The 25115-nt window shown below is 40.4% G+C and overlaps 1 protein-coding gene across 1 annotated transcript; it reads left to right on the top strand.

Moving 5' to 3' along the window:
• The first annotated feature begins 1119 nt into the window (after positions 1–1119).
• Positions 1120–23296, top strand: GORAB (golgin, RAB6 interacting). Its single transcript, XM_072648679.1, has 5 exons — positions 1120–1585; positions 5236–5587; positions 9224–9325; positions 12978–13118; positions 20973–23296. Exons 1-5 carry the CDS (start codon positions 1525–1527, stop codon positions 21415–21417), a joined length of 1101 nt encoding a protein of 366 aa, XP_072504780.1. The 5' UTR covers positions 1120–1524; the 3' UTR covers positions 21418–23296.
• The last annotated feature ends 1819 nt before the right edge of the window (positions 23297–25115 follow it).

The raw sequence follows: 25115 nt of genomic DNA, 5'->3' as shown, positions 1-25115 counted from the left end.
CACATATTTGGCAAAGCCTCACATCTTTCCCTCCTTTGATTTCTTATAATACTTTGGGTCTTTTCCCTCCCAAATCTCACTCTCTTGGAAGAAGTTATTTAAGACACACATCTCACCTCCCATGTCCTAAAAATGACTAGAGAACAAGAATGTTACAGTTACAGCAGCTAGCTGCGTCTTGAGCTTCTTCGGTCTTTAATCAGTTTCTGAATGAATTTATTTCCTTAAAACCAACCCAATCTTAAAATCATGGGACACATCCTTGTAGAGATAGGTATCTAAACTGGCATAATTTATCAGCCCGAATTAAAGACAGACCAACAAAACACTTTTGAGGCTTTAAACATCTCATTTTCCCTCTGCCCAAGCAGTTCAGTTGACCCCCAAACCCCGAATTTCCACCATAGCTTCCATGTCCTATAAAGCTGCTCTCCTCAAGTGAGCTCCCACCACACCTTCCTTCACCCACTCAACACATGCTTTCCTCCTTCTCAAAGTTTTCATGGCATCCCAGACTGCAGCTGGTGGTCTAAAAGTCGTTTAATTCTACCCCCATATTTCACGGACAAGGAAGACAGCTCCAAGTGGTACCATGCCACCCTGGTTCCGACCTTACTGCCCTTTATCTTGTCATCCCCACCTCGGGGGCCCTGAGTGGACCCTCAAGAATAATGACGTCATGTGATAGTAACTGCCACTTATGTAGCGCTTCGAGACACGCAAAGCGCTTGACAGACTTTTACATAGCACTTGCAGAAAAGACTCTGAAATCCCCGCTGCTTTCCCTACAAATACCAGAAGGCCCGAGATTTGGAAGACAGCCTAAGCAAGAAAGCAGAGGACAGGAAGCAGGCGAGAGGAGGAGGGAGAAACACAAGGAGGCAAGAGCACAAGCAGAACCGGGAGAGACAGAAAGAAAGCCCCATTGTTTGGGTTTTTGTTTGAAGGCCTAAGTCTACACGAGGTTTTGGTCTAAAATCTAAAATCTCGCTGATCTGAAACACGCCAAGCAACAATACGAAAGACCCAGGTAAGACCGTCCCCTAGACAAGGATGAAAAAGACGCGGCCCGCGGGCCCCACAAATACTAAAAGGCAAGGGCATAGCCCCGCCCCTTCCGGCTTCTCTGACTCCGCCCCTCCAGATCACCCGTAAAAAGCCTGACAAGAAACTTAACATTATTCCGAAGCGCCACGAGGATTTCCTTTTGTTACAGATAACTACAGCGAGAGGGAGAGGAGGAAGGGAGGTGAAGAGGTACAGGGTGTGCTGGGGAATGTATGCTGCGCAGATCTCTCGTGGTATCTACTCAGGCAGAGCTACGGCCACCTAAACATACCTGCTTCAGAGGGAACGCGAAGGAGCCGGGGTGGGGTGGGGCTTGTTTCTGTTTGCGGCGCGTTGATTGGCTAAGCGGATGGCCCCAGCCGGCGAAGGCCCTGACTCTGTGGAGCGGTCGCGTTGGCAGCCGGGTTTCCTCGAAGGCTCCGGGAGCCCTGGGGAGCCCCGGAGAGGCGCGGGCGGATGGCGCAAGGATGGGCCGGCTTCTCCGAGGAGGAGCTGCGGAGGTTGCGGCAGAACAAAGGTAACGAGCTGGGAGATGGCTCTATCCTTTCGGTCCTGGAGGAGAAGAGGGGGCGGGGCTGGGTCCGGAGAAGAAGGGTGAGCGACACTTTGGCGGAGACGAGTCATGCTTGCAAACATTAAGCTCCTGCTGTGTACCAGGTACAGCCGGAGGCCCCCTAGATGGGTAGATGGAGCTTCCATTAAGCACTTGCTGGAGGCGCTGAGTATATAAGGCAAAGGCAAGCATCCCTGCCCTCAGGCAGCTTTCCATCAAATGTGTCCAAGTGTGAATTATTTGTGAAATAAACACGAACGGTGGGGGAGGGGTGCGTAAGAGAAGCTTTAAAGAAAGCTAGGGTCGGTGGGTCTGTAAGCTCTTACTGTATGCCAGGCACCAGTGGTAAGCGTGATAGGTAGGCAGAGCTTTTATTAAGTGCTTGCTGGAAGCACTGAGCATCCAAAGGCAAAAGCTGAACATTCCCCTCCCCCAGGACGCTGACTATCAAATGAAAATATGTGCACGTATAAATAAAAAGTATATGTGAAATAAATACACACGGAGGGGAGGGCGGATCAGAAATTCCAGTGGCCTAGTTAGGGTTAGTTGGTCAGCAAGGCTATGTTAAGCACTTACTGTCCTTGCACTGGGCTGAGTTCTGGGGATAGAAAGAGTGATACAATGTATCCCTGCCCCTCCAGGTGCTCACAGTGTAACAGTGGATGTACAGATGAAATACATACGGGATAAATGGGAGATAATCTTAGAGGAAAGTCACTAGACTTAAAGGGATAAGAAAAGTCTTCCTGTAAAAAGTGGGAGTTTTAGCTTGGAGTTAAAGGAAGCCTGGAGAGATCAGTGCTGTAGGTATGGAGGTGGAGTGACCTGTTTGAGGAACAGCCTGGAAGCCAGAGTAACTACGTGGAAGGAAGGAAGGAAGGTAGAAATGTTTGTGGAATTGAATAGAAAAAAGGACTAGAAAAAAGGGGGTAGGGAGGGGAGGCAGATTATGAAGGGATTTTAATTCCAGAGGATTTTATTTTTAAACCTGGAGGTCCTAGGGAGCCATTGGATAAGAGGATGTCATGGTCAGCCCTATATCTTCCTAAGATCAGTTTTTGTGGAGTGGCATGGAGAGGTATTTGGAGGTAAAGAGAATGGGTATGGGTGTGTGTGTGTGTGTGTGTGTGTGTGTGTGTGTGTGTGTGTGTGTGTGTGTGTGTGTGTGTGTGTGTGTTTTGGGGCAATGCTCAACAAGTAGGCAGGTTTAACTGGAACATGAGAATTTTTGAAGCAAATCAATCTCAGTCTGTCAATAAGCATTAAATGTCTATTGTTTGCCAGGCACATGTGCCATGAAGGTACAGTGAAAGATACAAGACAGTCCTTGTCCTTAAGATCATGATCTAAAGGAGAAGACTACACACAAATATATACTACCAAGCTATACATGGGATAAACAGGAAATAATTAACAAAAGAAAGGCGCTAGAATTGTGATCCATTGGGAAAGGCTTTCTGTAGAAGGTGGGATTTTAGTTGGAACTTGAAGCCAGTTGAGGAGGAAAAGCATTCCAGGCCTGGGGGACAGTCTAAGAAAATGCCTGGAGCAGAGAAGTGGAATTACCAAGAGGCCAGTGTGGCTGAATTGAGGAGTATAGTGGAAAGGTGGAGGGAACTAGGTTGTGAAAGACTTTGAATGTTGAACAGGATTTTGTATTTGATTCCACAGGTTGTAGGGAACTACTGGAGTGTATTAAGTAGGAGAGTAATATGGTTACATAGTGCAATCATCATGTAAAGATAATAGCAGTTTGGAATCAAGAAACGAAAGAGGCCATAGCATGGGTAACCCAGCAACAGTGTGCCAGTCTGTCATTTGGATTTCTTTCTGCACTGGCATGCACATTACGCAAATATAGAATTATATCATAAAAAATGCTTGCCAAAGCAAGTGTTTGTATTTTGTCTTAGAAGTAATTGGGAGTTATTAGGCCTTCTTGAGTAGAGGAGTGACATGATCAGATCTCTGCTTTAGTAATATCTCATATATACAGGATGGTGAGGAAGATAAGAAGCAAGGAGACTGTCCAAGTGAGACTCTGTTCTGTTAGTCACTAGAGGAGAGGTAGGTGATGTAGTGTTGAGTTAGGATGATGACTTTGTGAATGAAGAAAAGAGGGCAGATAAGTTGTAGCAGTACAGTCAACAAAACCTGGCAACTGAGTGGTCACAACCCCAGGGTTGTAAACCTGGTTTACTCATACTGGTGCTCTCAATAGGAAAGTTAGGGAGAGGGTTAGTAACAACATATATCTATCACAGGTCTGTGTGTCTAGAAGTTAAAGGTCCCAAAGTGGGGAGAAAAGGGAGGAACTAGACATATCTTTAATTTTTGTCTTTAATAGAGTTTGTGGGGGGAACTGTATGAGCCTTAAGTAAATGCTTCTAATTTTAGTTTAGAGAGATGGGAAGTAGAAGGGAGTGGTAGTCATGTTAATTAGATGAGGTAGAATGAATGTGGAATATATGAACTAGTTAGAATTTTATCTGTTTCAAGGAACTGGTGTGTGTGTGTTGAGATAATATATAAAGCCATGCACAGGCCTTAAAGTGTTGTGTAAAATGTTAGCTACTGCTATCATGTACTGTGTAAATGTATGTAATTTCATTTTTAATGATACTATTTTTGTTCTTGTATTTTCATGCTAGTACCCTCTAACTCTTTAAAGAAAAAAAGATGATTATACTGGCATGCTTTTTCTGAGAAGCCTACAAGCCATGGCCTCTTTCAGTTCTTAATTTTAAACCATATATACTAGTGTACTTTTCTAAATATTGAATTTACTGCTTTCCCCATTTCTACTGTCCCACTTAATATCAAATATCAAGATGTATGTTGATTTTTTGTTTGGACGATCTTGTCGACAATCTATAGAATTTCTCTTTTTCAGTCAATGCAAGACAATGACATCTCAATCAAATAGAGCTAAGATGACATTATTAAGGCTTGCCTGGTCATTAAACAGTGTTGACTTTTGACCATGGGGGACTCTTAAAACCATCTGCTAAAGCCCAGGCTGTTTGTAGTTGGCTTTAATTCATTGAATGGGTGTATCTCACTCAAAGTGAGAAAGCTATAAGACCTTAGCCTGAAAGGGCCAGAGTCTCTTATTGCATCCTGGGCCATCTGCAGCTGTCCTGATGAATATCAGGCCATTGGACCCGGATGGCTCAGGAGAAGAAAGTGAGGTTGGCGACTTCACTCAAAGCCAAGTCAACTGCAAGTCATGTCATCATCTTGATGTCATGGTCCTCTTCAAGAACAAAGGACAAACACAGCAACAAGAACGGTGTGATTACTCACAGAGATGAAATAACAGATCTTTTTGAAGTGTAATTTACAGGCAGCTTACCTGCATGTGGTTAAATTTCAGAATTGGCTATATGGGGAATTTTTATTGAGCACCAAAAGTGGGGCATGAGTACTGTTTAAGACAGAACTAGAAAAGTACTTTTTACCACTGTGTGTGCAGTATAAAAGAATTAAAAAAATGAGACCTAAAATTTGGTTTCTACTGAAGTGTTAATGTGTTTTGTTTTTTTCTTTTGTAAAAAGTAATTTATAATCCGCTACTCTCATATAATTTTTTTTCCTTGTATTATATATAGATCCATTTGAGACTGCTGATCGGCAAAGGCGTCACCCTGTGAGCAAAAGTCGACAGCAGCTACAGCGTGAAAAGGCTCTTCAGCAGCAAAGCCAGAAGCTTGGACTTGAGGATGGTACAGCAGCAGTTCCTCCAGAGCAGTTGCTTTCTGCGCCAAAATGCAGAGCTGACTCTCAGCAGCCTCACCCATCTCCTCCTCTTCTCAACTCTCCTGGCGAAAAGGAAAAGTGTCAGAGCATTGGAAATCAGAAGAAAAAAGCCGGACTTGAGAATTCCTATAATAATGCTGATAAAAAGGATGAGACTGTTACTCCAAAACCAAACTGTAAATTGGAAAAAAAGAAAGTGGAATTGTTAGTAAGTCTATGTAACCAAATGATTCCATTTGTTCCCTTTGTTCTTACTTTATCATTGGATTTTAGGGAAATTGGAGCTTAATGTCTTGTGTTCTGACCTAGAAATATAGTGGAAAGGAGAAGTTATTCTGAGAACATGCAGAGCCCTGCTACTAAGAAATTTGGATATCATCTTTGTAACATATATAAAACTGCTCACTCTTCAGCTTTCAGAGTGGGCCTGCTTGTGTGGGGAAGGATGCTGCAGGCAGGAGAAAGGGCATAAGAAGGGGAAAGCACAGGGAAGAGGTGGACAGACACTAGTGGTATGTGCTAAGTATACTGTTTTCACTGTATCTCATAATACAGTCTCTAAAACTAAAGTAAATTTAGTACAAATGCTGAAGACTTGTAGAATTTGCTATTCTTTGACTTAAGTTTCTGATCGTCCAGACTCTGGTGCTTTATTCTACATTCACTATTTTTGTTTCTTACCTCTTTTATTTATGGCTCCCTGGGGAGATGGGATGCCATTCATTTTTGTGTCTCATTCTCTCTGGATGTCTTTCCAGATTATTGTATTCATCAGATCTCTTCCTGAGGCTTGTTCCTATTATGTAAAGATCTAATGGCCTCTCTGCAGGTCATACTGAATAGCAAACAAGTAAGTTAAATGTTTGTTGTCTTCTAAGAGCTGATTATGATACACTTAAGAATCTGAGGGAACCTTAGAGCTTGTCTAATCCAAGTGATCATCCAGGAGTCTCACCATAAAGATGGGCAGGTGCAGGGAATTTGCTACATTCCAAGGTAGCCCAATCCTTTTTGAATAGTTTGAATTGTTACTTTAAAAATAAATTATATCAATGTCTTATTGTTTTTTTATCAGTCGTTTGTGGACACAGTTATCCACTCCAGAATGGGACCAGTCTTTGTCATATTTGTAGTTAAGTAAAAACAACCAAATGGTGATTATGCCCACCTGTGTATGTAACATGGCCACCACCCTAGGTTAGGGCTTCATCCTCATTTCCCTGGACTATTGGAATTGACTTCTGATTGGTCTGTTTGTTTTTTTAGCCTGTCTTTTCTCCAGTTTGACTTCCCTATAGGTGTGGAAACAATCTTCCTAAGGCACAGGTCGGACCATGTATGGCACTGCCCTGTTTGAAAACCTGGAGGATCTTTGTGTCACCTCCAGGCTCATGCAAAGCCTTGGCCCAGGGTTTAGGGTCCTCTGCATCTGAATAAGGCCTTTCTGGCTTTCTCTCAACTTTTTCCCAGTCAAATTACACTACTGGTTGTTCCCTGGATGTGAAATTCCATCAGCCTGCCTTCTCAGATTTGTTTCATTTGTCATCCTTTCCTGGATACACAACTTCCTCGTCTTCACTAAGAATCTTGATGTTCCTTCAAGGCTTAGCTCTGGGATCACCTTCCTGTGCAGCCTCCCTGGGGTCATTCTTCCCCCACCTCTATCTCTTTGTAATTATCTCTTCTTCCTTCATTGCCTTGACTTACCTGTTTACATGTTCTGGCCCTTTAATGAGTGATAAGTTCATTGAGAGCATATTTCATTTTTTATCTTTATGTCCCCAACATTTTGTACATATGAAGTGCTTTATGAATGTAAATTTAATTACCCTCCAGCAAGGGCTCTGAGGGTAGATATGGTATGATCAGAGTAATAATACGTAGAGGAGGAAGCTGTGGTATCAGTGTGGAAGTCCACTTGTGGAAAGCTGGGACTTGGGATGGAAGCAGTGAGTCTGGCTCTAAGTGAGAAATTATCTTAATCTAGACCTATCCACATCATGATTGTAGATTTGGAGAGGAAAGCATAACTTTGAAAGTTCAGATGTACTAGGTTGGGGAGTTTAAATACTTGGGAGGTGAAAACCATTTCTGGGTTTCTTAACTGGAGAGTTTACATGATGATATACATTTTAATGATGAAACTGGGCACAGGAGAGGGTTTAGGGTGGAATTTTGTTTTTCAAAACCCAGATCTTGTCTTTGCTATAGGTTCTTTCCTTTGTGTTTCATCCAGCCTTTGGTACTTAGCTAGATGGATTTTATTCTATAGAAATATATTTGAAAGTGAAGGAATGTGAAGAATCACAGAATTCAGGAGTTAGAAGGGATTTCCACAGCTATCTACTTTACCCCACATTTATTAGGAATCCCACTCCAGCATATCTGACATGATCATCCAGGCTCTGTTTTAAAGAGTCTAAAGAGGGGAAACTTTTCTCCTTGAGGTAACCCATTCTACTTTTGGGTACCTTTAATTTTTAGGAAGCTTTTGCTGCACCCAGAGCCTAGATGTGCTGTTTTTGCAGCATCTTCCTGTGGCTCCTGCTTCTAGACTTGAAGACTGAACAGGATAAAGGTACTCTTTCCACAACATGGCAGACTTTTAAATACTTGAAGAGAAAATTATGTCCTCCCTAAGTACGCTGTTCTACAGGCTAGCCCTCTGCTTCAGTCAGCTTTTCATGTGGTATGTACTTGATCTCCATCACCATCTGGGTTACTTGCTTCTTCTCGCTCTCTAGCTCATCACCATCCTTCAGTGGTAATGCCCAGACTTGAATGGAACAGTGGTAGAAGTGGAACCTCTTTATTCTTGGAAGTTATGCCTTTCACTTTAAAGCCCAAGATGACTTTAGCTTTTTGGGTTGCCATATCTCATTGCTGACTCATTGAATTTCCAGTCCACTATGACTCCTAGGTCTTTTTCATATTGCCTCCCTAGTCTTGTACTCAAGAGATAAATTTTTGTACCCAACTGAAAGACTTTATATTAATCTGTTGAATTTCATCTTATTAGATTCAGTCAATATCTAAACTGTCGGGATCTTTTTGGATTTTGTGTATTTACTGGCCCTTCTAGTTTTGTGTAATCTATAGATTTGATGACTATACCACCTATGTCTTAATCTAAGTAACTGATAAAAATGTTAAGCTGAAAAGAACAGATTGCTGAGGTATTCCATTAGAGACTCCCTGCCACCTTTATGCTAACTCAGTAACAGCCCAACCTTTCAGTCAGATTTCATCTGATCCACACCTCTCCATTTTCTCCAGAAGAATAACTACTCTTAGTAGTTTAGCAAACTTGTCAGGAAGGAGAAGAGGCTGGTGTGGCCGGACTGAGTCTAGATGTGGCCACTCTGGCTCTTTAGGATCATGTTTCTTGTTCAGAATGTTCACTGACCAGTCATTGCTTAATGACTGTTAAAATGGCCAGAACCTTCTGTGATCAGGGCCATATGTAAGAGATGAAAAAACATAGTGAGAAGCATCATCTTCAAGTCATTTTATTGGATCCCTTTTGCTCCAATAATCTAATGCCATATATTGGTGCCCCTACAAATGAGCTGCCATTCCTTGACATCAGTTGCTTGTTCCTAGATAACACACGTAGAAGGGATTTGATGGCCCAATTTATTTAAATCTTTACTTTTGATCAACCTCTTTATTACCGTCAGAATAAGATAACTAGCTACAGAAGTATTCTTAAAAACTCTTAATGGGAATTCTTAAAGGGACATATACATGAGCATTTCATCGCTTTTGGAGGAGGGAAAAGGAATTGGGGAGATGGGACTCTTTTATGTAAACCCGATTTTATTCTTGATTACTGACCAGGCAGGAAAAATCTCATTGGGAAGTCCTCCAGGAAGAGCAACGACTAATGGAAGAGAAAAATAAACGGAAAAAAGCATTGTTAGCCAAAGCTATTGCGGAAAGGTAAGAAATGTACTAGAAAATGATGTTTGTAACCATATAGACCCTTCTGGTAGTTTTCTTGCCTGTTTTACTTACTGTATTTTCTTAACAACTGTCACTTTAGGGGTCAGCGGTGTTATTAATATTTCTGTTTTATGATGATAACCACAATCTTCAGAGGAGATTTTGCGTCCTGGATAGAGTTCTAGCTCTGACACATTCTCATTTGGTAACTATAAGAATGAGCAAATCATTTAACCTCTGTTCTCCAAGCAACTCCCTAGGATTTAGTTTTGAGGCTTCAGTGAGATCACATTGTAACACACTTTGCAAACCTTAAAGTGCGATATAAAAGCTAGCTATTAAATTTTATTTCAGTCAATATTTTAAAGAAATTAATTCAGACTATTCATTGGAAGGACAAATACTGAAGCTGAAGCTTAAATGCTTTTGCCATATAATGCGAAGATGGAACTCATTGGAAAAGACCCTGATGTTGGGAAAGATTGAAGGCAGAAAGAAAAGGGGACAGCAGAGGATGAGATGGATTACTAGGTGTCATAGAAGCAGTGAACATGAGCTTGGAGAGCCTTTGGATAGTGTGGAGGATAGAAGGGCCTGGGATGCTATGGCCCTTTGGGGTTCTGAAGAGTTGGACATGACTGAAAGGCTGAACAACAACACTTTACTTTGATTATGTAGCCAGTTTGCATTGGTGGAGAAGTTTCTACACACAGAGTTCCTGACACTAATGACATGTCAGATCTGATCCCAAACCACCAGATTGTTGCTGCTACACCTGTGATGACTGAAACCAAGGAAAGAGATTAGGACTGAGGGTCATGGCATTGTTCACTTTCATGTTCATTTGCATGAAATGTCACCTCTTGTGAAGCTCAGAAGTGAATGACTTTGTCAGATGCACGTTACAGACAGACCTGATGGGCTTTTCATCAGAGTTCCCCAGAATCAAAACTTTATTTTATCAGTTGTTAGAAATATTTCTAAAATGTGACCAAAGAGGTGTAAATTAAAACGACTTTTAGGTATCACATCCATTACACTGAAGAAAATAAGGAAGAAGCAATAAAACACTGCTGGTGGTTGTAGAGATGCATTTATTTCCATGGCATTACACATTTATGGTATCTTTGGAGAATAATCTGGCAGGATCCAGTAAAAGTTAATGAATCATGCACTTTGACACAGTAGTTTCTTTTGGGAAGGAGGGGATTATACCCTACATACCCTAAAAGAAACATGGGAAAACAACCAAAAAAGAGCTAGCTACTCAAAGATATATTTGGTGGCATTTTTGTAATTCTAAAAAAATGGAAGTAACGTAAATGTCCCACAGAAGAGGAATGGTTAAATGATTTATGATTCATCCATGTACTGACATACCATAATGCAATTACAACCAAGAATGAGGAGTATAAAGAAATCTGGAAAGACCTTTATGAAGCAGTGCAAGTGAAAAAGATAGAATCGGAAGGAAAGAGTGCCCTTTAAGGAATGAGAATGGACAGGCAGAGTCCTGATGAAGACTGAGAAGTGACAAAAAGTATATTCTGGGTGGAAATTAATTTAACTTAAATGTCAGTAGTTAAAAGCTAGTTTAATGCCTTGTTTTGATGTTCATTATTTAGTTCATGATAAATCATTTAACTATAAAAAATATTATATAATTCCAAGGATACTAATTAAATTTAAATTTTTTATGGTGACTTGGGATCATCCTGATGAGGCCCATTGTTAAAGAATGTACAAAATGCAGTCCATGTTCCATCAATGTCTGTGTGCTTTGCTGCAGTGATACACATGCATCTCTCACTCTTGCCACTCTTTTTTGTTTTGCTGCTTCTGATTTGTGAGTCAAGGGACCAACTAACTAAACTTGTTAATTTGAATTAAGATGTAAGTGAGAGAAGTCAGTAAAGTACAAGATATTTGTTACAGAATTCAAAATCTTTTTTACTTTAGAATTCTAGCTGTGTGAGGTTGAGGTTAGAAGGAGTCTGATCTTCCACATGAAGGCTCAAAACTGATTTCTGTTCTTCCAGTGGAAAATCTTTATCTTTTTATAAAACATAAAGGTACATAGTTCCTTTTTTATATCCCAGGAAAAGAAATAGACTTTTCTTTGTGTGCATTTTTCCCTCTTTACTGCAAATAATTATTATAAAAAATAATTTACACAGGTACACAGATGAGTGTGACATCGTGCTAGACTCATCCAAAAATTATAAACATAATCTTTGTTCTCACGGATCTGATAACTAAAGCTAAACATCATTGAAAGGGAGACATAGGTGAGACAAAACATGAATGTGTGAATGCAGCAAAATATAACCTATAAAAGTTGACCCCACATACTTCAATGGATCTGTGAGCTCCTTCATGGCTGGTCCCTCCAGTGATGGCAAATCCCAGTGCATCCATGCCTGTTGCTCCTCATTTCCTGCCCCACTATGAGTTTATCCCAGGGAAGTATCTGCACCTTGCAGTATACCAGCAGCACAAAATGGTGGTCTGCATTTAACTGCAATTTGGCCTCAGGACTGTCCTGGCCCCTTTTTTGATGATGGCTTTTACAGTGATTCTTCTTGTAGTTCTTTATTTATTATGTGTGGTACCATGTGCTTCTCCATTTCCCTCTGAAGTTTGGATTCATTTTTAATTCTTCGGAGTCATTAGTATTTCAAGTCTTAGAGGCACAGACAAAGTTTAAGTTATATTTATTTGATGAGAGGAAAGAATAACAATTTGAATTTTGCTGCTGACATGCAGGCGTGTGACTGTGGCAGTCACTGAGATTGTTTTTTCATCTGCCAAAGGGAGATGAAAAGGCTTTGACTCACATGATAAAAAGTTAAATACTTTGCAAACTTAACTATATAATAATCAGTCATTGTTGTTAATTAGAGAGTGCATGATTGGGGTGGAAGTCAGGGAGAGTACTTAGAGGCAGAGCTGAGAAACGTCATCATTTGGAACTAGTTTCTATTCTCGAACCCCAAAGATGACAGTGTGGGTCTTTAAAGCAATGTGTGATAGTCAGCTTGAGTACAAATAGTTCTCTTTCAAGAAAATTGGCTGTATAAAAGGTGAAATGAGATGGGAATCATTATGTGTGTGGTTGGGGGTATTTTAAACTAATGGAGAATATGAGTTTCAGTAATCAGTAAATTAAGACAAGATAATTGATTTATAAGAGAATTTAGGTTGGAAATTAAGATAATCTTGACTATAAGAATGGAAATGTAGAATTGATCTGTTATATTACCTCAAGGAAATTAGGAGTTTTCTTATGAAGACTTTATGAAAAAGGAATGCACTTGTGTGGGTATGCCATACAGACCCTGAACCTGTGACAGTGTGACAATGACAGGAAAGAAGAGAACTTGCAGTATAATGAAGACACCCCTGATGTATTTGTAGCCTGAAGATCTGTGTCCAAATGCTGACTGTCATTCCACTTACTGCACTTAACTAACTATCGGACCTGACTGGGGTCCCTTTCCCGATATGAACCTTTATGTCCCCTTCTGTGAATCGAGGTCATAGGGCTTGTCTTCCTACCTCATCAATCTGAAAGCATGGTCCAGATGTGCTTTGCTGTGTTACTGTGAGTGCATTATCCAAAGTTAGCTTTCTGTTTCCCACTTCCTAGATCTAAAAGGACTCAGGCAGAAACCATGAAATTACAGAGGATCCAGAAGGAGTTACAGGCTTTAGATGACATGGTATCAGCTGACATTGGAATCTTACGGAATCGAATTGATCAGGCAAGCTTGGACTATTCCTATGCTCGGTAAGCACTACCTCTGGGGAAAATTGTATTCTGGGAAAGAAAAAGAAGCATTGAAAATAGATATTTTTATTAATGGAACTGGATCTAGTGTGATTTTTTTTTTTTGAGGCAATCAGGGTTACTTGACTTGGCCAAGGTCACACAGCTAGCAAATGTTTGAGGCCAAATTTGAACTCAAGTCCTCCTGACTGCAGGGCTGGCGCTCTACGCATTGTGCCTTCTAGCTGCTTCCCCCTCACATACTTTTTTTTGAGGGGCGTGAAGAATAAAAGGGTGCTCTCATTTTTTTATATGCATTTTTCCATAAAATATTTGTATTCCTGTCTTGGAAGCTTGAAATGGAAACATTTCCTCCTACAACAGTTTTATTCTTTTCTTTCTAATCTATACTGCACAAATTGTTTTGATATCGTCATGTTCCTTGATCACAGCCATTTGTGTTTTTTGTTTGCTATGTCTTTTAAAGAAGGAAGATATTGTGGCATCATTATAAAATGAACATAACACATGTAAGGAATTACATGGACCTTGCAAACAGATAAAAGAGTATAAATGAAATCCAATTTTGAGGGTCTTCCATTCCTTTCAGTGTTGCTTTAATCATTCCGGTTTGTCTCTTTTCACAAGGGAGTTCTGTGTAAATGATTTGGTTGTGCATCATTCTCTGTAACACTAGAAATCAATCAGAATGCCTCATTAGTCCAGGGTAAACCGCAGCATCAGAATGTTTATATAACAATTTAATAAAGCGGAAATACTTGGTTGTGGTTTTCAATCCACTGTTTGGTGTTTAAGAAAGAGGCTTGTGGTTCTCCCTGTGACTTTTTTGTTTGCTTACTACATGCCATTAGATGTCATGAGTTGACTTAATTAACTTACAAGAGGAATATCAATAGGATAAGAACTGGAAGTTTAAGATTCAGTTCAACAAGCATTTATTGAACACCTACTGTATGCTCGACACTGAGAATACAGAGACAAAAGTAACAGTCCCTCCCTTCAAGGAACTTACAGTTATATAGGGGGGAAGCAACAGGACACAGATAAGTCAATTGTAAATTGGGTGGAGAGGATCGGATTGGGCCTCATATAGGAGTTGGCTCTTGAGCTAACTCTTAAAGGATGTCCATTCTGCCAGGAGGAGATTAAGAGGGAGTGCATGGAGTGGCACGTACAAAGGATGGGAGATAGCCTATTCAAAGGCTTGGAGGTGGAAGAGGGAATGTTATGTGGGAGGAGCTATAAAGAGGCCAGTTTGGCTAGAATAATCTGCAATAAACTTGGAAAGGTAAGGTGGAACCAATTTGTGAAGGACTTTAAGCTCCATTCAGAAGTTTATATTTTGTCTTAGAGGCAAGAGGCAGCCATTTAAACTTTGGAGGCACAGGAGTGATGTGGTCAGACCTGTGCTTTAGGAATATTAATTTAGCAACTGTGTAAGGAATGGACTGAAGAGAGGAGATAGTTAAGGCAGGAAGACCAATTAGGAGATGATTCCAGTTGTCTGGATGAGGCGATGGCAGCCTGAACTAGGGCTCTGTGAGTGAAGGAAAGGGCATCAATACAAGTGATGTTGCAGTGGTAGAACTGAGCAAATGTGGAGGGGCCGCTGCTTAAGAGATGGGAGAGGTGAGTCTAGATGTGTCTGTGCTTGCAAAGTGATATCTTCAGCAAAAACGGGGAAGCTGAGAAGAGGAAAGGATGTGGGGAAAAAAGATGAGTTCTGCTTTGGATATGTTGAGTTTTAGATGCCTACAAGCCATCTACTTAGAAATATCTGGTAGGCATTTGATGATAAAGGGTGAGCTATAGTTTTAGGAGTCATCTACTTGAACGTGATAGTTGAACCCATGAGAAATCACCGAGAGAGTGTGTGGAGAGAGAAGAGAGCCCGGGAGTGAATCAACACCTAGGAGGGAGGACACAAATCATTTAGCCAAGGAGGCCAGAAGAGATAGCCAGCCGGGAAAAAAGGGACCCGTAAAATGAGCAGTGTCACAAAAAACCTGAGAAATAAGAGTGAACCTTCCCATGTCTTGGAAACATGAATTATGAGTATCATTATCAAGGAGGAGGAAAGGGCAGATACTTTAACTGAAAAGAGTAAGGACCATCATATTGGGCAGTGACAAGGGCACTGGCTATCTCAGAGGATGTGCCTTCAGCCGAGCTGGGGGGCAGAAGCCATGCCATGCAGTGGAGAAATGAGGAGTGTGTGCTGATCGCTTGTTTTCTAGGAATTTGACTGTGAAAAGAAGAGAAAAATCGAGTGACTGCTTGAAAGGGTGGTAGTGTCAGTGTTTTTTTAAAGCATGCAGGAGCTTTTTGCATGTTGGTAGGCAGAAGGGAAGGAGCCTTCTTATTATAATAAGATTAGAAGAGATTGAAAATGAGAGAAAGCCCAGGGCAAGCTTATAGAGAGGAGAGGGAGATGCTGGGTTCAGGTCATGAGTAGAAGTGTTGGCTGTGACAGTCTCACTGAGATCACTGAAGATCACTGAGGAGGAGGCCAATATTTATTCACAGAGTAACTAAACCTTATGCTTTTGTACTTTGAAACTAATAAGTTTGCCAATTTTTTGTATGAATTATATAGCCTTTATATGGGTATTTTACTTGATTTATTTATTTGAGCCAGACCTATGATTTCATTGACAGAGAAAGTTCCCAGTATAACATTTCTACAACTTCCAGTTGGTCAGTTGTCTGGGATCACTGAAAGGTTAAAGGACTGGCCCAAGGTCAGAAGTGGGAATTGAATTCAGAACTTCTCGACTCTGGGACCAGCACTTCTACTCTCAGTTATGCTACCTTTTAAAATATTGATATATTTTTAGATGTAATTAGTTACTGTATTACCAGAAAAACATTCTAAATTGTGCTTTAAGCCTTTGTTGTGAAAGCTACATCTGAAAAGAGTGTCATGCTTGCTTAACATTAACAGTGTAAGAAATAGCATAGTTCTAGCCTTTGGGCAAACCGCAGTTGAGAAAGAAGACGGTATCCCCTTAAGTATTCTTTGAAAAATGTTACTGATTTCTGTATTGCTAGTTTTACTTAATGAGTTAAAGATGTAGTTGTGCAGAGCGATTAAATGCTGAAGATGAAAAAGAGGACTTCCTGTTTAAGTGCCTGCTACTTGCAAGACAGTGAGGGTGGTGGGAGTGGTAAACTTTTAGTAGTGCCTCCTCTGCACCAGGCACTGTGCTAAGTGCTTTTTACAAATATCTCACTTAATTCTCACAACAGCCCTACGAGGTAGACCTGCTGTTATCCCCATTTTGCTGTTTAAGAAACTGAGGCAAAAAAGTTCAGTGACTTGTCCAAGAAAGTCTAAGACAAGGGTCTTTCTGACTCCAGGACTAGTACTCTTAACACTGAACTGTCTAGTTAAGAGGTAGAGGTGGGGAAGATGTGTGAGCATATGGAAGGGGAGTCTCATTTTACTTTGTATTATTTTATTCATGTATGTGATAAGTATACAAGAAAAATATAAATACTGTGAAAATTCAGAGGAGAGAGATCTCTTCTTCTTGGGAGGCAATATTTGAACAGGTCTTTGAAGGCTACATTAGATTATAACAGGTATAGATGATGTAAGAGAGAGAGAAGGGACAGAATTCTAGGCTTAGGGGGCCCTGGAATAAACATGTAGACTTAGAATCTCTAGATGATCTCATTTGAGCTTCACAACTTTCCTGTTAGGTGTTACCTCCATTTTACAGATAAGAAAACTGAGGCTTAAGGAGATTAAGTGACTTGACTATAGTCACATAGATAGCAAATGTTGGAGACAGGACTTAGGGTTTTTTTTTAAGTTAAATTTTATGTGTTTCATTCAGGAAAAATCTGTCTAATACTGCCTCTCTTCACCTCACCCCCAATTGAAGGGGGAGCATGCCTATTACAAACATGTCTAGTTAAGCAAATGAAATGTCCACACTGGCCTCCCTTACCCCCACTATGTTTCATTTGATACTGAGCTACCTCTCCCTTGTATTGTGGATGGTGTGTTGTAGCATTAATCCTCCAGAGTCATAGCTGGGCATTTTGCTTTTCTGAGTTCCCAGGATTTTCAGAGCTGTTTGGCTTCACAGTCTTGTCTTTGTGTCAGTCATTCACTGGTTGTGCTCACTTCACTCGTCATCAGTTCATGCAAGTCTTCTCAGGTTCTTTTGAAACCATCTCCATCATTTCCTAAAGTTCGTCACATAACTTGTTCAGCCATTTTCCTCTGTAGGATTATTCTCAGTTTTGCTGCATAAGTAAAGATATAGAGAAAGGAAAAGCTGCATCTGAACTTTGTTGGGAAGGAGAGAGAAAAGGGGAGAGAGCATGTGGATAGTGCTCTGTCTGTGGGAAAAGAGTGAGTGGAAGACACACACACACACACACACACACACTCACAATGAGTGTGGAGAGAAAGAGAGTGCTTGGGGCTGGTCGCCTTCAGAGGGCTAAGTTTCTACAACCCCTAAAATACCTACTAAGTAAGGGGACCAGGAATGGGAGCTGAGAGGGAAAAGGAGAATGCTCTTTCTGGGGACTCAAGCCTGTATCCACCTGTTTACTTTTTCTGCACAATACGTACAAGAAACGATTCTGGTATAGAGAAAGATGGAATGAAATACCTTCATGAGCCCTTTCCTGGGGCAGATCTGGGTGAGGAATCAGGGGAGCTTTGTAATTTGACACACTGCAGGGTGCTTTGGCCAAAGTAGGTGCTTTTCCTAGAACAAGGAGGCAGTAGGCTATAGCCAGTAGCCTATTTTTGTACTACTTACCAGCCAAGAATGTTTTTTACACTTTTAAGTATAGTTTTATGTTAAAATGTAAAAACCATTCTAGCTTTTAGACCCTACAAGACAGAAGTTGGGCTGAATTTAACCCCTGGGTATTAGTGTGTATTTCCCTGACCTAGATGGAGTCCCTCCTTCCCCATGGTAATAGGGACTTTGAGAACTATCCTTCTTTTCTTCTGCTTTTACTTCAGGGAAGCTGAAGTTTGAATATTTGGGTAATGAGCCTACAAAGGTGTTACAATAGACTTGGCAAGAAAAGTCGTAAGAGTTTGAAATGGGATAATTGGCAGTGGAATGAAAAGGTGGGGATAGATGCAAGAGATATTAAAACAGAATCAGTATTACTTGGTGACTGTTAAGATTTGGGGAGACTTAAGTGAAAGGAAAGGATTCCAAAATAAGGAGATCTTAAGCTTGGGTGACTGAATTTACTGGTAGTAAACTTTTATTTGGGGCAGTTGGGTGGCTCAGTAGATAGAGCACTAGGGCTGGAGTCAGGAAGACCTGAGTTCAAATCCAGCCTCTGACACTTAATAACTGAGTGACCCTGCGCAAGTCACTTAACCTCTGTTTGCCTTAGTCCACTGGAGAAGGAAATGACAAAATTCTTCAATGTCTTTGTCAAGAAAACCTCATGGACAGCATTGGCTTGCTATGTCCATGGAGTCACAGAGTCAGACATGACTGACCAACAAGCTTTTATAAATTGGTTTCAACCACATATGAAGTTGAGCCCCTAGACAGACAGTGACAGAATTATGAAGGTAACTCAGAATTCTAACTCTTGTTAAAGAATGGGCTTGACACCATGTTCTTGAAATCTGAATCTGTGATAGTGAGAAATAATACATTCTTTTACCACATTATTCAGTTAATCTCACATAATTTATTCTTGAGAATGCTGCCGTTCCTTCAGGGCCCAGCTTAGGTCTTTTTCACCTTCTTGGTGAGACCTTTTCTCCTCCCCACAGCCAGAAGTGACCTCTCCTTTCTGGACTGTGTGTACCGCTCTCATGATGCTTTGGTTGTGGCTTTGTCTGCATCTCATCTTCCCAAATCAACGAGAAGTTTCTGAAACAGGCAGTGCCGGCCACTCGTTAAGGTCCTCTCCAGGACGGTGCCCTCGGCATCCTCTGCACGATTATTCTTCGTAGCTCTTCATAATAAGATTCATTAGGCAGATAGAAAAAACGAGAAGTGGCTTTTATTGATCATCATCTGTTTCTTCCTCTTATCTCTGTCATTTTGCTGTTCTTTTCTTTCGATGAAGAGGCTCTTTCTTAGCCTTTATGACACAGAAGTGGATGAGCCAGAATCCACGTGTCAAGATAAATACATACCTAAAAATTGAGATTTTAATATAAATCAAGTATTTATTAAGCCAAGCACTGAGAATACAAGTAAAAATAAGGAAACAATCCCTACTCATTTTCAAGGTCTTTTTTTACCTAAAATGACTTTACATTGTATTCATTTATTATATTTCAGGTTGGATCATTGCCCAGTAAAAGAGAAGATCAGGAGAATTAACTATTTTTCATTCTCACATATTAGTTATTTTTCTAAAGGAGCTCTCTGTTTGGATACTTCATTATGTGTATATCCCAATGATGAATGTCCTCTTCACCAAGTACAAGAACTTTGGGGGCATTCTCTGTAGGACTATGTAGCCCCCAACCATCCTTTACCTTTATTTCCCTGAAAGTCTGTGTCATCCCTCAGACAAAGGCAATATGGAGAGAAATACTATATGACTATTAATGTTTCCAAATAACGCTTAGTCTGTAGGTAAATCAGTGAAGTGTTTGCATTTAGTTTATTTTAAAGCCAAACACATAGGTTTTTATACAGTTATCTCGGTATCAGTATATTAGTTAACATCATTAATATCTGTATCAAAATCTCAGTGAACATCAAAGGATCATGTTGCTAATCTTGGGTCAGTCAAACAACACCAAAGCTGCGTGATGGTTTACTTTGGAGAAGAGGAGTACAAGCTGTATATAAAACATAGTGAATAAAATTGGATTGAAGATAGAATTATTGAATTAGTTCATTATCTTCAAAGATGAGCTGTGAAACCATTGAAAAGTATTAATTACTTTTAAAAATGAATTCTAGAACCTGCAGCATGATTTTGGTGCCCATGGAGCTGGGAGGGTTTTGTTGTTTTTATTTTTGGCAGTCATTTCATTTAATATGTTTTGCATGCAGCATTCATAAATTTTATATGATGGCTTCTGTGTGTCATCATGCACCGGAAATGACACTGGGGACAGAATATCTGCCTAAGTCCCACTTCTGCTACTAATATGGCCTATAGCACTGGGCATAACTTGATTGTGTCTTAATTTCTTTGACTGTTAAAAAAAAATGGATACAATCTTATACTTAAGTCATAAGAAAATTATTAGGAGAAGAAGTAAGATAAGATTTTTATGTTTTATTTCTTGAGGTGAAAGACAAAGTAATACATAGTATGCTAGCCCTGCATATTAAGTTTTGGACTGTTTTAGATTGGTTAAAAAATGTATTGGCTTCTCTGAAATTTTCCTAGACTGGTCTTATTTATACTTCCTTCCCCATATCTTTCTATCTGTCCTGTCTCCTCACTTGAACTTCTCCCTATTCTCTGTGGCCTCTGGTTCTTATTAAAACACTTTCTAATCTAGATACAGACATCTGCTCTTTTCATCTCTTTTGTCCCCCCTTCACAAACAGCCCCCTGTACCTACATTCAGGAACCCTGAAAATGTCTTCATAAAGAGATAGGAGGACAGAGAAATGCTGTAAGTACACCAACAAAAGGTGGAAGGAAGGTGGAGGTGCAGAAAGATTCCAGCGTTAATATATTAATCCTGGTGCTTTCAGCAGCTCATAGGCCCATTTGTTTGCCATTTGGTTTTCTCCCCCTCAGTCCTCAGCAAGTAACGCCAATCTGTGTGGCTGTGCATTCTCCTCCCATTTTGAGTTGATTGCGGTATCATTTCTGGATCTTCCTCCTCTCCACCAGAGACATGTTGTAAGCTCACCTTTGTCCATGTGCTTGCAGGAAACGGTTTGACAAGGCAGAAGCTGAGTATGTGGCTGCGAAGCTGGACCTGCAACGGAAGACAGAGATCAAAGAGCACCTCACGGAGCACCTCTGTACCATTATCCAGCAGAACGAGCTCCGCAAGGCTCGAAAGCTGGAGGCGCTCATGCAGCAGCTGGAGGTGGAGGCTGATGAGGAGAGTCTGGAGCTGGAGATCGAGGTGGAGAAGCTGCTGCAGCAGCAGGAAGAGGAAGGAAGAAGACAGACGGCCTCCAAGCCATCTGGGAATGATGTCACTCCAGAAATGGCAGCCGAGGGTAGTGAGGGGCCAGAAGCAGCTGCTGCGCCACAGGTCAAGGGCCAGGAAACAAAGGCAGAGACCGGAGCCTGTCCAAATGCAGGCAGGCCTGAGCAGGATGGGGAAACTGCCGCAGATCCCCTGCCTGCCAACCAGGCCACCTGAAGGGCCTGGCATTTCTGCTCTCCAGAGTAGGATCTGGTGGGCTGCTGTGCTTTCTGCCTTTGGGCTGTGCCCTAACTCAGAGAAATTCATAGTAAAATCCCATTGAAAGCCATCTTCATATTAAATTTGAACCCCCGTTTGTGAAGTGCCAAATAATTGCATTTTTATTGTTAAGCATGAATGTACTTAGTCATGCCCTTTATCTGGGGCATGTGCTCAGCCCTGAGCTTGGTCACCTTCAGTCCCCTTTATGCTCCTGCTGCGCTTCCACCCGCCACCCCTGACCATCAGAGGCTGTGCCGCGGAGCATTAGCTGCTGGGCCCAGCTTTCCCAGGGACCATGTTTCCTCACCTTCATCCAGGCCAATTTTTTCCTGGTACTTTCCCTCCCCCATCCCACCTCTGATTTTCACCTCTTTGTCAGAGAATTATAATCAAATCACTACCATTAGTATACCTGAGGTATATAACAGAGCTGCTCTGCTGTTCCACTGACTCTTTGTGACCTTCTTGAACATACCTGCCTTCCCAGGCCACCACTCCCCAATAGGTGTTATTTCCCCACTTTAAAATACTCTTTGAAAAACTCTTGGCACCTTTCATCAGAGTGTTTGGCAATATTGTGACTGATTTTCATTCATTCATCATGCACTTCCTTCACTATCTCATTTCAGAAGGCTGATTTAAAGAAGGCAAGAAAACAGAACTATGTTGCTAGCATTTTAACTTTCCTGTTTTTAAAATCATTTTTCTGATGCCCATTAAAAAGAAAAACAACAAAACTAGAAATGACTTTCAGTGTAGTACCTTACTTGAACTGTACTAAATTTTGCTGGGAAAATTCGGTAGTCGTTTTTCATTGGCATGGGGTTTTTATTTGTTTGGGAGAGAGTGATATGTTAGGAAAGCATCTGTTTCTCTTTTTTATTATTGTGTAAGATGGCTTCCCTCTTCTAAATAGGCTCATTGTTGAATGTCTCATCTGGACTATAGCAGATTTGTTAAACTCTCCTCAAGAGGTACATATTTGAGCTATTATGCTGTTGACTTGCATTCATTTTATAAATCACAATGGATAGATCACATGAGTTTAGGGCATTGGGTTGTTGCCCCATCAAACTGTTTGAAGACTCTTGGGACAAGTACTGTATACACGAGCAGTGGGTTTCTGCCATCAAGGTTAGCATTGCTTCAGTGCTGCTGGCTGTCTAACTTCAGAAGACAATGTAGCTTTCTTAACGTAAGAGTGAAAATGTCATATAACAAAATGTATCAGGGAATAATTCAGTAAATTATTACTGTTTGTGATCAAAAGTCTGTTATTTTTTCTCAATTTCTGTTTTGGGAGTAAATGAACCTACATAATAAAACAAATTTCAAAATTCTATAGCTAATACTGACTTGCCATTATTTTAATAACTTTCCCATTACTTCCATTTGCTTGGCCAATGTTTTACTCTATAACTTTTGTGTAAATGAAGTGCTATAATCTCATCAGAAAACCTGTGGGGGCTTTGTATGAAGTCATCATCATCACAGACGCTAAGGAGTGTGAGCATTTCTAACCGGTCATTTCAGATAGGGAAAGGAAATATGCAATACCAATAACTTCTCAGAAAAACTTGGAGCACCTTATTTAATGTGTGGACTTAGGGACTGGACTGTAGCTTTGCTGTCATTTTCTATTCCTGTGTATGTAGCTTTATATTTGTATATTATGCAGTATGATTGAAATATAACTGAATATTGTTACTTCAAAATCACAGAGGTAAATAATTGCATTTAAATTTATGAATTGTATACATAAAATTGAAACCTTTAGTGTCCAAGTTCATCTTATTTTTCTAAAAAATAAATAAATTATATTATTCCTTGTCTACATTGGAAAGCTTTTTTGAAATTATGTGTTGCGTAAGTAACTCGTGAGGAGTATGCTGCCCTCCCATGACATGTAGCACGTGCAATTACTTGCTCTTACTTTACTTACTGCTGGGAAAGAGATCTAGTTTTACTGAGATTAACAGTTATGTGCTAGCTAAATCTCTATTTAACTCCTTATCCAAGAAGGAACACAGGTGGGGAAAAAATGGGGGAATGGTTACCCCCTAGCCAGTGCTGTGTAGTGCTGGCTCCACAGCCACAAGGAAAGTCATTTTTTTCTACACTGCCTCTCTTTCCTCACCTGTCGGGTGGGAGTAATGATGCTAACACTACCTACTTCAGTTGTTGTTGATAACTTTAACAGGCAGTCTGGCTTTAAATCTGAAGTGCTGAACACTGTTCTTGATGTGATATGGCCAAAAGTTCAGGCAGTAAAATTCACTACCTTCCTTAAAGCTGATTTTTACAGTGTGTAGTGAGTAAGTCAGCAGTTTCTTGTGAACTGCTTTCAAATACAACTGTAAAGGACTGCAGTGGAGCTTGTATTTTTGAAATAGCCCCTTCCTGATTTTCTGTAAAAGGAATATTATAGCTTAGGTCTAAGATTTGATGACTATAGGATCTTGAAGGAATATGAGAGATCATGTAGTTCAGTCCTTTGATCTTTAAAAACAGGAAACATGCAGAGGAGTGGAATGACTGGCCCAAAGTCACAAAGAAAGAAGCAGAACCAGGATTTGAACCTAATACTTAGAACTTTAAGTTCAGCTGCCTTTCTGCCTTAGTATATTGCTGGTAATATGTGGAGCCAAATCCCACTGCATCAGATTTTTGCAAAGTCAGTTACAGATCTAATCCCTTGAAGATATTAGAATAGAGAGGAATTTTCAGTGCTAAGACTCCCACCCCTTTATTCATGCTAATTTAATAGTTAAAACTTAATGCCATCATGGTCCTCAAATCTGATTTCCAGTTCTGCCATTGATACAGTTTGACCTTGTATTTATCCATTCTGTTCCTGCCCCATTTTGTCCATTTTTAAAAAGATAATTCCCATGGTGGATGTTAAGAGTTAAGTCAGAGTTGGTCCTTAGAAGTTTTTTGCATATGGCACCTGCACTCACTTCTCTTATAGATTTGCTATTAAGGACCGATCCTCAGGAGCTCTCAATTTCTGTTACAATTCTATCTGTATTGTCCTTGGACCCATTTTCATACATGAGTTTTAGAGAAGTATCTGAACATTTTAAAGCAGGATTGTACTGTTTATAAAGAACAAGGGACATGTATGTTTCTTAAGGTATGTTGTATAAGTCCTAATTAATTAAAGGATTTAAAGGCAGTAAATTGCAGCAGAACTTACTGATAAAGGCACAGCTGCTTAAATGCTTTAGTTTCTAGGATCAGATGTTAAAGTATAAATCCCTTTAGGGCACTTCTCACTGCTAGGTTACATTTGGAATATAGGACAAAGACATTCAACTATAGCTGTAGTAACCCACCTCATTTTCTTTTTAAATTTTGCAATATAGTATTCTCAGGCTCAGGAATTTCCTCTTCCATTTCATTGGCGCCAATCAGACTCCAGTAACAACCCAAACTCATTGTCTATGACCTGCATGGACAGAGCTGGCAGTCTGTATTTCTGAGCAAATTGATGTGTTAAAAAAAAAAAAAAGTCTCCACTAGATATGACCTGGTATCCCACAGCAGAGGAGATGGATTGGGTAGTGAGTTTGGACCAGAGTCAGTTATACCCCCCGGACTAGACACAAGCTTTTGTTAAAGTATTGCAGATCAAGTCTGCCTTAACCTTT

Source organism: Notamacropus eugenii, chromosome 2 (assembly GCF_028372415.1).
Source record: "Notamacropus eugenii isolate mMacEug1 chromosome 2, mMacEug1.pri_v2, whole genome shotgun sequence".
In the NCBI taxonomy this organism is placed as follows: domain Eukaryota; kingdom Metazoa; phylum Chordata; class Mammalia; order Diprotodontia; family Macropodidae; genus Notamacropus; species Notamacropus eugenii.
Note: the sequence above shows the minus strand (reverse complement) of the source record. Positions and strands in the feature narration are given on the sequence as shown.

What these genes read in the sequence shown, in the direction of transcription:
- GORAB (XM_072648679.1), top strand. Translation starts at nt 1,525, where the DNA reads ATGGCGCAAGGATGGGCCGGCTTCTCCGAGGAGGAGCTGCGGAGGTTG. An exon ending in GCCAAAGCTATTGCGGAAAG is followed by an intron (nt 9,326 to 12,977) that starts GTAAGAAATGTA and finishes CCCACTTCCTAG; the next exon opens with ATCTAAAAGGACTCAGGCAG. An exon ending in TTGGACTATTCCTATGCTCG is followed by an intron (nt 13,119 to 20,972) that starts GTAAGCACTACC and finishes ATGTGCTTGCAG; the next exon opens with GAAACGGTTTGACAAGGCAG.